The sequence below is a fragment of the Vanellus vanellus genome, assembly GCF_965231255.1.
Source record: "Vanellus vanellus genome assembly, chromosome: 13".
Taxonomy (NCBI): Eukaryota; Metazoa; Chordata; class Aves; order Charadriiformes; family Charadriidae; genus Vanellus; species Vanellus vanellus.
The window spans coordinates 21,080,645-21,093,312 of record NC_138918.1 but is presented as its reverse complement, the minus strand read 5'-3'; the positions used below and the strand labels follow the sequence as shown (position 1 = coordinate 21,093,312).

Genomic DNA, 12,668 nt, shown 5'->3' with positions numbered 1-12,668 from the left:
TGTGTCTGCCCGTGCTCCACTAGTGCTGCCCGTGAAGCAGGGAGCTGCTCACATCCAGATATGATTTGCACAGTTCCAGCTCATCAGGCAAGAAGAGTATTTTGACACTTTGCATACAGCAGTATATCACCTTCTCCAGGGGAGAGCAGCAAAATATACAAGATCTGCCTTTGGCCCATGAGGAGGGCTAGGAGCAGCCTCCTTGGGATTGCCTTGGAAATATAGCAGCTCTAACAGTGTTGGCGTAGATTGTAACTGTACAGAGCAGTGAAAGCATGTTCATTGAGTGCATTGTAAGGAAACTCCACAAGTTGCTTCAAAGGACTTTGTCTCAAGGTAGAATTGAGATGAACTTGCGGCCTGGTTTGAGCAACACAGGACTAATTTCTCTTCTAATGCATGGGAAACTGCACGTTTAGAAGACTCTGGTGTCTGAATTTGTGAAAATATTTACTTTATAGCCAGCTATGTTATGGTGTTTTCAAGGTCTTAGTGTTTTTGAGTTAGCCAGGTGCAGGGATGAGGAGGAATGAGACCCGGGCACTTGACCCAAGCTGGCCAACAGGATTATTCCATAACATGAACGTCTCATTCAACATAAATTACAGTTTGCTGCAGAGTTCTCTTTTCCTCAATGATTGTGATTCTGAGAACTTCTTGCACCGGTGCTGGACCCCTGAGGCCTTCCCTTCCTCCCGAAGCCATAGCACTCGCAGGGTTTAACATTTGCTGTCCACTGCTGGGAGTGTACAGTTTCTACTGATAGAATGGGCTGAGTATAATCCTTGTATATGTTATATTGGTATAGGGATTAATACAGGTTCTTTAGTATTATTAATGTTAATTATTTAGTCTTATTATATTAAATCTATTTATATTTCAACCCTTGGGTTTCCTTGTTTTTTCCCAATTCCCCTTCCCGGGTGGGGACGGGTCATCGTGTGATAGAATACTTGTCTTAATGACAATAAAATGCTATGGGTTTCTCAAGCCATAAGAACCTGTAAAAGGGCCATTGAGTTTGGTCTCATCTTTGTTGTTCCTGAATTCAGAGCCTTCTTGATGGGAGTGGACAGCTGTCATTGTAGGATTTTCTGGTTTTGTGTTAGTGCATTTGCATTCTCTTTTTTGCCTTTTCTCCTTCTACTCTCTGAACTGTGTTTGAGCATTACCTCACCTATTCCTCTTAAGAAGGACTCTCACTCCATGTGTATTAATGTATTGCTTGAATGAAGGCAGTTTGAATATTCAAATGGCATTGAATATTTGGAAATCCTCACACTGTGTTGTGTTGCAATTATAAACCATATAGTTGTAAACTAGGATACCCTTGTATGCAAAAATTAAATAAAGAGAACACCTGAATGCCCTGTGTGGAGACAGTAGTCTTTGTGGAGATGTTCTTTCTGGGAAAGCTCTGTCAAAGTTTTTCAAAAGGCTGGGAGTCTTTTTTTCTTATTTTGTCTCTTGGCTGAGGTGAGGATAAGTGGATACATTTCTTCACTTTGGAGATGATGCCTATAGATCATTGAGGAGAATGGTGGGGAGCAGGGCTTTGGTGGCAGGCCTGTATGGGTCTTCTGAGCACTGAGCTTCTGGTTGCCAAAAGGCCCAGTCAGACCCAGGTCAGGGCAATCTGGCCCCTACCTTAACAGGGTCCCTGGGTGTGCTAAGGTCTCTGCAAAGCAGAGAGGTGGGGAGAGTGACCTCTCCCCCTCTTCCTAGAGCTCCATCTGCGGGTGGCAACTGTGAGGTGTTCGACCACACAGTATTTCGATTCCTAATGTTTTTTGGGGACAGATGGCACAAAGGTAGCATACATGTTCCTTTGGGGAGGTGTTTGGGGGAGCCCTAGGAAGTGGGAAATTGTAGGGTGAAAACTACTACCAGGGAGAGGATTCACCCTCAGGAAACCCAGAGGACTATAGCTATCCCTTCCACAAGGCCCTGATAAAAGGTAAGTCCCAAGGACCAGCTGGTGTAATGATGCTGACCAGAAGAGCATTGTACATCAAGGATGGAGTGATCTGCAATCCTGTTAATCTGTGAAGGTGCAGGCCTGGTCTGTGCTGTCCTATCTTGTGCTGGGTTGTGCTGCCTAAATCCCTGGACGGCACAATGAACTCAGCCGGATCATTGTAACTGAGGAGGCTGCAGGCAGCACCCTCAGTAGTGATGTGCGGAAATGAGACTCCAGAGACTCCACAACCGAGAAGGTTGTAAAGTAGGTGTGTTTATTCGGCTCAGGGCAGCACGGGGGATCACCCCACCACAATCGTGCATGACCAATGCAGCGGCCTTCTCAAATATACTTAATTACATAATCATAAGACTTCCCAATACGCCTATACATATGCATAACCTGTCCCTGCTTCGTATTAAAATTAGCTCTAAGAAGTCATTTTCATAAACTCCTCCCAACTGCGCTTGCTCAATGCCTCCTGGTGGTGGTCGCTGAGGGTCATGAGGATGAAGGCTGATGATTCCTCTTCATCACCGCAAGTAACCTTTTGTCCTTGTGCAGACTCAGTTCTTCTTTGGTCTTTGTCCAGACCGCAGGGATGGCTTCAATTGCTTTTCAAGACACACTCTTATTCGTTGTCAGGAGCTGTTCTTGGCAATGTCTCAAGATTTCTTGCTTCGTCTAGTTTTTTATCAGGCCTGTCTTTTAGGTTATAAATCACTATTAGGCAATTAGTACCCACTGTGTTATTGTCTCTGTCATATACCCCTGACTCAGTAGTACCCGCTTGGTACTGGTGAGAAAGCCAACTGTGGGCAAGAGGTCTGCATGGGAATGTCTTTTACTGCGACAGTAGAAATTATGAATAGAATTGATTTCTTGCAGAAAAGTCCTAAAATGGCTTGAATGAATGAAATGGGGGCACTCTTTCTTTTCTATGATGGGGGTCTGTATGGTATGCTGTGTGTGGCTGCAGTCCTTTGTGAAGCTACTTTGCTCGGGCTTCTCCACATCTAAAGGGACATAGGATTATCTATGCTAATATCTTCCATTAGTGTGACCTATAATAAACAGAGTTGTGAATGACATCTCAGAGAGTCAACATGCCTCTCTTACTGAGATTAGAAGGGTAAAACTATTGATTCTTGGGTCATTCCAGTTCGAGTGTTCGTGTGTGTCCTGGTTCCAGTGGTGATAGGGTTAATTTTCATAAGGAGCTTGGATGGGTCACAGCCAGGTCGGCTGACCCAACCAAGCCAAATGTATATTTGATACCATGTGACACCATGCTCAGTATATAGCTGGGGGAGCTGGCAGGGGGTGGGTGGTTGTGCAGGAATCACCTCTTGGCGTGGGCTGGGCTTCAGGTTTCAGTTGGTGAGTTGTGGTACATTAATCATGTTGTGTATATTCCTCTATCAGTATTATTGTTATTGTTTTCCTCTTGCCTTTGCTGTTCTAAACTGCTTTTATCTCAACCCACAAATGTTGCCTTTTCCTTCTGATTCTCCCCCCATCCCACTGCTAGTGAGGGAACTGAGTGATGGTCTGATGTGTACTTCATGGGGATTTGATTTTGGGTGAGAATAGCCAATAAAACAAATTGTATTATGTTAATTGCCAAATAACCTCGCACTGTATGTCATTACTGTGACAATTGTTATATGCTATATGAATGGAACTACAGTAAGGATCACCCAAACTAATGACGGACGGACTTTGATGAAACTGAATACAGTGCAGTGGTGATTATACCAGAACCGGCTTCAGCAACTAGTGTCCAGTGACTTCCTCAAGATCGACATCCTCAACCCGCATACCGTGGGCATGGGCCGCACCAGATACACCAGCCACAAGCTCCAAATACAGCATGCACCAGTCCAGCACCACACACCAACTCTCCTGCCATGAGAGACTGTTATAACAGATGGAACCCAAAGTCATGGATTAAATGAACTCAGTGGACATTTTGGAGGGATGATCCATAGATTAAGATGATATCTGCATGTGTGTATATATATATCTCAAAAACAGGGGAAAGTGGTGGCAGTTAATTGGAAAGTGTAAGATCTGGGCATGATGTAGATGGTATAAGATAAGGGGTGGATAATGTCCTGGTTCCAGTGGGGACAGGGTTTATTTTCACAAGAACCTTGGATGGGACACAGCTGGGTTGGCTGACCCAAACTAGCCAAATGTGTATTTGATACCATGTGATGCCATGCTCATTATATAGCTGGGGAAGCTGGCTGGTGGGGGGACCGCTTGGAGTGGGCTGGGTTTTGGGTTCCAGTCAGTGAGTATATTAATTATGTTTTGTATATTCCGCTATCAGTATTATTGTTATTGTTTTCCTCTTGCTTTTGCTGTTCTGATAAACTGCCTTTAACTCAACCCACGAGTTTTGCCTTTTTCTTCCGATTCTCCCCCATCCCACTGCTGGGGGGGCAAGTGAGTGAAAGACTGTGATTCTTTGTTGCCAGCTGGGGCTAAACCACAACAGTGTGTCTGGTGCAGTTCATAACTAGATGGTTTATTATGTTTTTTACATTATGAGAGGGGAAGGCTGTTTCCTGTGTTGGAGGGCCTGAACATACAGCTGAGCTTTCCTGAAGGGCTCTTCAGAGGTGCCCTTTGGAAAGGATAACTTCTTAGGCCAGGTGTCACGTTAAAAGAGTCTTAGTTTTGTTCCCATTACAGGGCCCTGCCAAGGGCCTTCACTGAAACAGTTCTGTTTCAGAGCCAAGGGCTCTGACTAAGACAGCTTAACATTTGTCTGTTTCACTGAGACAGCATCACAAAGCTGAAAAGAGAAATTATTTCATGTTTCAGAGCCCTGTTAAGGGCTTTCACTGAAACAGTTCAACATTTGACCATTTCAAAGCCCTGCAAAGGACTTTCACTGAGACAGTTTTACAAAGTTGAAAAGATAAAATGATTTATTGAAGTGACAGATATAAGAGATTCAGAATTACTGTTGATAAATTCACTAGCTGCAATAGCGCTAATATACCATAATAATGCTAACAAGATAAATGAATAAATGAATAAATGTTATCCCGAGTATTCTTCATTAAGAGGTGATGGCACGTTACTTACAAGAAGGTATCCCTGTCTTGGTAGAGGAAGAAGAGCACAGCCCATCAGCTGTGTCTTCTAGGTCTCAAGTTTCTTCTCCCTTGGAGCGATCTCTCTCCTGATACTCTCCTCAACATTCCTTATATCCTAATCTTACCTGATACCCACCCTGGGGTGACATTTTAGCATGACTTGTGTGGAGAGTTGGGTGCTATAGTCATATATGTTTATCATGTTCTCCTTTGAGCTCATTACTTAGGGGTGTCAATTTTAATACTAATTTCATGGATAATTAAGCAAAAGGTCTCACTCCAAGCACTGCAGCCTTCAAGATTCTGTGCTGAAGCCATTTATCTGCCTATTCCTGCATTCCTGCATTTTTCAGCCAAAACAGGACCTACCTGCCACCCCAAGACTCCCTCCTTCCGCTGTTTTTCACACCAACCTCTCAGCTCTCCCCCACAGGGTTAGCACAGGAGATAAGCTGTCATCAGTGTTGTTAACCTCTTATGTACCAAATTCCTACACCAGGTAATAGATAGCCCTAGCAGAAGGAATGCATTTCTGGACCTGTTGCTCACCAAATCAAGTGAGCTAATCAGAGACATCAAGATTGGAGACAGCCTGGGCTGCAGTGATCATGCACTGGTGGAATTCTCAGTCCTGAGGGATATGGGGCAGGCAAAGAGTAAAGTCAGGACCCTGAATTTTAGGTAACCAATATTCCAGGTGTTCAAGGAGTTAGTCAGTGGGATCCTCTGGGAAGCTACTCTCAGGAAAAGGGAGAAAAGGACAGTCAAAGAAAGTGTACCTCCCTGATGAACACAACTAGCAAACTGGTAACAATAAGCCAGGAGATGGCTGAGGGACTCAACAATTTTTGCCTCCATCTTCAATAGCAATATGCCTTCACACACCTCAAGTTGGATGACCTCAGGGCAGGGACTGGGGGAGCAAAGTCCCTCCCACTGTAATGAGAAGATCAGGTTCAAGACCACCTGAACATATGCAACTGAACCTGGACATACATAAGTCTATGGGAACCGATGAGATACTTCTCTGAGTGCTGAGGGAATTGGCTGTTGTGGTTGCCAAGCCACTCTCCATGATACTTGAAAAGTCACGGCAGTCAGGTGAAGTCCCCAGTGACTGGAAAGAGGGAAACATTGCACACATTTTAAAAAAGGATAGAAAGGAGGACCATAGGAACTATCAACTTGTTAGCCTCCCCTCTGTGCCTGGGAAGATGATGGAACATATCCTCCTAGGAGTTGTGCTAAGGCACCTGGAGGACAGGGAGATGATTTGAGACAACCAACATGGCTTCCCCAAGGGCAAGTCTTGCGTGACTAATCTGGTGGCCTTCTAGAATGGAGTGACTACATCAGTGGGCAAGGGAAGAGCTACAGATGTCATCTCTCTGGAGTTCTGTAAGGCCTTGGAAATAGTCCACCACAACAACCTTCTCTGTAAATTGGAGAGATGTAGATTATTCAGTGTATAAGGAATTGGCTGGATGGTTACATCCAGAAGGTTGTGATCAATGGCTCAATGCCCAGGTGGTGCGCAGTAACAAGTGGTGTCTCTCAGGGGTCCATATGGGAATCAGTACTGTTCAACACCTTCATCAATAACACTGATGTTTGGATTGAAAGCACCCTCAGTACGTTTCCAGATGACACCAAGCTGAGTGGTGCAAGTTCACACACCTGAGGGATGGGATGCCATTCAGAGGGATGTGGAGAAGGTCAAGAACTAGGCCCATGTTATCCTCATGAGGTTCAACAAAGCCAAGTGAAAGGTCCTGCACCTGGGTTGAGGCAACACCCAGAATCAATACAGGCTGGGAGCTGAAGGCATTGAGAGCAGCCCTGTGGAGAGGGACTCGGGGGTGCACATGGACAAACAAATGGACATGAGGCAGCAATGTGCACATAGCCAGCCATATCCTCAGCTGCATCAAAGGAAGTGTGATGGGCAGGTTGAGGGAGGTGATCCTGGCTCTCTGCTCAGCTCTTGTGAGACCCCACCTGGAGTACTGCATCCAGCTCTGATGTTTCAGTACAAGAAAGACATAGACCTGTTGGATAGGGTCCAGAGAAGGGCCTTTGGCCAGAGGCATCGAACACCTCTCCTATGAGAGTTTGGATTGTTTAGCCTGGAGATGTGAAGGCTCTGGGGAGACCTTGTTGCAGGATTTCAATAGTTAAAGAGGGCTTACAAGGAAGATAAAGACAGACTTTTTAACAGGGCCTGTAGTGATAGGAAAAGTACTAATGGTTTTAAACTAAAAAGGGCAGATCCAGACTAGGTATAAGGAAGATTTTTTTTTTTATTATGAGAGTGCTGAAATATTGGAACAGTTTGCCCAGAGGTTGTAGATGCCCCATCCCTGGAAATATTCAAGGTCAGGTTGGACGGGGCTCTGAGTTATTTAATCTAGTGGGGGGTGTCCCTGCGTATTTCAGGGGACCTGGACTAGTTGATCTTTAAAGGTCCCCTTCAACCCAAACCATTCGATGATTCTGTGATTGGATGAAGCCATGCGGTGGGCAGGACTTGTCAGAGAGACTATCCTGAATGCCTACATGTGAGGAGTGTTATCAGGGATGATCGCAAGCGTGGGGCTGCAGCAGGCGCTGCTCGCTGAGCAGGTGTGGCAGCCGGCATTGGACAGGGCTGCTTCGAAGCGCCAGAGCGCTGCAGTGTCTGTCTGCGGCTGCGAGTGTCGCTGTTGGCTCAGGCTGGGCCGAAAAGCGGGCGGCGGCCGCCGGAGCACCGGCGAGCGGCGAGCGAGCCGCGGGGCTGCAAGGTCCGAGCCCGAAGCAGCGCGGTGGGAGCAAGCCGAGCCGGGCTGCTCGGGGGAAGGCGCGGCGGGAGGAACGCAGCGGCAGCAGTGACCCGCAGGCTGGCTCCGGTGGGCGAAGGGGCGAGCGGGCAACTGCTGCCGAGCTTTGCAATGGCAGAAAGAGGAGGGCGCCGGGGCCGGCGGGAGCGAGCCCTGCTGTGGTGCATGCTGGTGGCGGCGTGGGAGGCGGCGTGGGGACAGCTGCGCTACTCGGTTCCCGAGGAGCTGCCGAAGGGCTCGTTCGTGGGCGACGTGGCCAAGGACTTGGGGCTGGAGCTGCCGGCGCTCCGCGCCCGAGGCGCCCGCATTTTTGACACAGGTAGGACACAGTACTTTGTTTTCGACTTGCAAAACGGCCACTTATCTATGAAGGAGCGCGTGGACAGAGAGGAGATATGCGCAGCTGTTGCTAAATGCGTTCTAAATTTTGAGATTCTTCTTAAAAATCCAATGAACCTTTACAGAGGGGAGGTAGAAATTCTTGATATTAATGATAATTCGCCGAGTTTCTCAGAAAGGAACACTGTCTTGGAGATCATCGAGTATACTGCACCAGGCACGCGTTTTCCGTTAGAGAAAGCTCAAGACCCCGACATAGGAGTGAACTCTTTACAGAATTACGAGTGTAGCGAGAGCAGTTATTTCACCTTAGACGTGAAAAACGGAGATGACGGTGTGAAATATCCGGAATTAATATTGGTGAAATCTTTGGATCGGGAACTGCAGGCTGCTCATAATTTAATCCTGACAGCCATAGACAGCGGGAGTCCTGTGAGATCGGGATCGACAACAATCCAAATCATTGTTTTAGATGGAAACGACAATGCTCCGGAATTTACTCAGCCCGTTTATAAGGTGACTGTGAGAGAAGACGTGGCCGTGGGAAGTCGGGTGTTACAAGTGACAGCGACTGACAGAGACGAAGGGCCAAACGCCCACGTGAAGTACTCGTTCTTTAAAATCCCGGAGAAGTTCGACAAGACTTTTAAGCTAGACCCGGAAAGTGGAGAAATTGAGATAACAGAGAAGCTGAATTTCGGGGAACAGGAATTTTACGAATTGGATGTACAGGCTCGGGACGCGGGTGGGCTCTCGTCTCACAGCAAGATCATCATCACGGTCACTGATGTGAACAACCACATCCCCCAGATTGTCATTATGTCCGTGTTCAGTCCGGTCCCAGAAGATACACCTCTGGGGACAGTCATTGCAATTTTCAACGTCCAAGACAGGGACACGGGGGCCAACGGCGAGGTACGGTGCAGTATAGCAGAAAGCCTCCCGTTCATTCTGGAGAAGACCTTTGAGGACTACTACCGCGTGGTGACATCGAGGGAGTTAGACCGGGAGGAGGTGTCGGAGTACAACGTGACGGTGCGGGCGTCGGACGGCGGGTCGCCGTCGCTGTGGAGCAGCGCGGTGCTGGCGCTGCGCGTGCTGGACGTGAACGACAACGCGCCGGTGTTCGCGGAGGCGCGCTACAGCGCCCGTCTGCCCGAGAACAACGCGGCGGGCGCGCTGGTGCTGAGGGTGCGGGCGACGGACGCGGACTGGGGTCAGAACGCGCGCGTGCGGTACCGGCTGTGGGAGGGTCGGTTGCACGGCGCGCCGCTGTCGTCGTACGTGTCGGTGCAGGCGGAGACGGGCGCGCTGTACGCGCTGCGGTCCTTCGACTACGAGGAGGTGCGCGAGGTGGGGCTGTGGGTGGGGGCGGAGGACGGCGGCGCGCCGGCGCTGAGCAGCAACGTGTCGGTGCGGCTGGTGATCGTGGACGAGAACGACAACGCGCCGCAGGTGCTGTACCCGCCGGCGTCGCCGCCGCCGGGGTCGGTCGGGGGCTGGGCGGGCGTGGAGCTGGCGCCGCGGTCGGCGGAGCCCGGGGCGCTGGTGGCCAAGGTGGTGGCGGTGGACGCGGACGCGGGTCAGAACGCGTGGCTGTCGTACGAGCTGGCCAAGGCGACGGAGCCGGGGCTGTTCCGCGTGGGGCTGCACAGCGGCGAGGTGCGCACGGCGCGCTTGCCGCTGGCCCGCGACGCGGCGCGGCAGAGCCTGGTGGTGGTGGTGAAGGACCACGGGCGGCCGGCGCTGTCGGCCACGGCCACGCTGACGGTGGTGCTGGCCGAGAGCGTGGGCGAGCTGCTGTGGGAGCTGGGCAGCGCGGCGGCGGCGGCGGCGGCCGGGGGCGAGGCGGCCGGCAGCCTGACGCGGTGGCTGGTGGTGGCCGTGGCGGCCGTGTCCTGCCTCTTCCTCGCCTTCCTGCTGCTGCTGCTGCTGGCGCTGCGCCTGCGGCGCTGGCGGCGCTCGCAGCTGCTGGCGGCGGGCAGCGGCGCCTTGCGCGGCGTGCCGGCCTCGCACTTCGTGGGCATCGACGGCGTCCGCGCCTTCCTGCACTCCTACTCGCACGAGGTGTCGCTCACGGCCGACTCGCGCAAGAGCCAGCTCCGCTTCTCGGGCGGCAGCTGCTGCGACACCCTCCCGGCCCGCCCGCCGCCCACTGATTCTTCAGGTGATCTCGTCCCTACAGGAGATCAGGTTGCCGAGAATGATGGCCAAGTTTCCTTCCAGGTACGTTAATTTTTTAAACTTTCTTTTGTGTACACGGTGCTTGGGATTCTTAAGGTAGCCACACATATTTCAAAGTACACAGTTCGCGGTCTTGGAAATAACATTTTACGATGGTCGCCAACTCGTGAATGGCACCTCCTGAACGTTTGCTGATTCTGCTGTGTTTCATGCGGCATGTTCTGTACTTGCTGGCCATAGCTTATCATATCTAGCTTTCTCTAAGGCTGGAAGGTTTCATGGCATTTTCAACTGGCCAAGGAAATTTCGATCAATAGTTCTTCCCCTGGCACTTTATTGAGGTTTTTAAAGTAGATTGTAACACCCAATTCCCGGAATTTCGTTGCCATTCCCTGTATTAGCTCTCAAATGCTGGTAGAATTGGGCAAATTGTACCCCGAAAGCCAACATTTCTGAAGTCCCAGGTTACCTGGAAATCTGCCTTAAAGAAACAAATTAAGCAATCCCACATAAGGACAGTCAAAGTTCTGGAAAAAGAACTTTACATGTGAAAGATTCCTCTGATATCCCATCGAGTTTTTTCTCACTGCCGTGTTTCGTAACTTAACTATGGATTCCATAAATGTAATTGTCTGATAGTGTAGATGTGTAGACACCGAAATAGAGTATATTTACTGTAATACAGATGGAAAATATTTTACATGAGAGTAGGATTCATCACAATCTGTTTATCCTGCGTATAATTTCGGAATGCGAGTTAATCCCAGAGTATAAAATATTTTACTCCTTGGTTTCCTTATAGTATTAAAACATTTTTTTCCTACGAAACACGTTGTTCTATTCTGAAATAACATCTTCCGAACAGGCTGTCCTGGAAGCGACCTGCCTTATTTCCTGCATTACTGGCCTTTCATCATGGATTGAACAGGGTTTTTGGACTTCAAAAATATAATTAGTGAATAATATTACGTTGTTCTATTATTTGTTATTCTGCTATTTAAGCCGGTGATACCTTGTATTGTTGCATTTTAAACAAAATAGACTAGTGGCACGTAAAAATGCTTGCTTTCAGGTTGAGAGAAAATCATACTGTAAGGTTCCCGGTTAAGGTCCGCACAGATTTTTTTGTGTGTGTGTGTGTGCTGATCTTAGATCTTGCCAAAATATTGTGACTTTGGACTGGTGTGTATTGTGTGTTTTGGGAATGTAAGCCGAGACATAATCTTCTGCTTCTCATGAGCTAACCTTGCTCAAGGGTCGTTACCCCTTGCTGCTGTCATCCATCAGACACAAGCTCACATGCACGTGGGAAGAACATGTTTCCCTTTCTGATGCAGGCTCGTTCTTAGCTGCATCTTCCTGGGACTTCACTGTGCTGTGGCCCGGAAGCTCGGGTACAAGGGGGAAAAGAAAATCCTGGAACTAGGAGACGTCAGTCTCCGCTTGGAAACAGTGATTTGGAGGGTGCTTCTGTGTGTGAAGATGTACGAAAGTATGTGTCTGTGTTGTGATAGGGAGTTCTTGCTATATAGGAAGCAGCGAATTGACCCCGACATGTCCCCCCGTCCCTATATAACTAGCCACATAATTCTCTCGACCTCATGTACGGATGCCCACATGCTTGCTACCTTTTGATTGCTGAAACACTACAAATTCAAACCAACTTCTCGTTCTAATAGGTTATTAATTTTTTACCGTGAGTTGTGTGTAGGTGCAGCTGGAGGAAAAGACATTATCCTCCACTGGATGAATGGCCAGAGTTAGCAGGAAAACATACTTTGTAATGACACCTTACTGAGAAGGGGAGGAGATCTTGATGTTGGCACCTACAGAGACTCAACGTTGGTGTATATGCGAGAGCTATTCCACCGGGTAGGTAGTGTGGAGGGGTTTCGAACCGTTTCTTGTCTTCTGCATAAGGGGCTGTGGTGATACATCCCTCCTTCGGGTCTTTTTTTTTTTTTTTTTTTTTTTTCCCTTCACCGTAAGAGAGAAGGGGTTTTAGCGAACAGGTGAGATACAACGGCTTTTCATGAGGGTGGGATCTATCTATTTTCTCTTGGCTTGTTCAAGTAACAGTAACCGCCGTCGACATTTGCCAGGGAATGTTAAAGTTTGAGACCCGCTACGGTAACGGCGGGCTTAGGAGATGAGGACATGGTTTGTCCGAGACACAGACAAAAGAAATTCGGGGTTGGGTTGTATGGCACGACACTGATACGATGACGCAAGGTTTTGAACGTCGAAAGAGAGGGG

The 12,668-nt window shown here is 48.7% G+C and overlaps 1 protein-coding gene across 1 annotated transcript; it reads left to right on the top strand.

Moving 5' to 3' along the window:
- Positions 1–8,000: 8,000 nt before the first annotated feature.
- Positions 8,001–10,463, top strand: LOC309677438 (protocadherin gamma-A10-like; the record flags this gene model as incomplete). The annotated part of the gene is made up of 1 exon (XM_082490235.1): positions 8,001–10,463. The coding sequence occupies one exon, from the start codon at positions 8,001–8,003 to the stop codon at positions 10,461–10,463; it is 2,463 nt and encodes an 820-aa protein (XP_082346361.1).
- Positions 10,464–12,668: the final 2,205 nt, after the last annotated feature.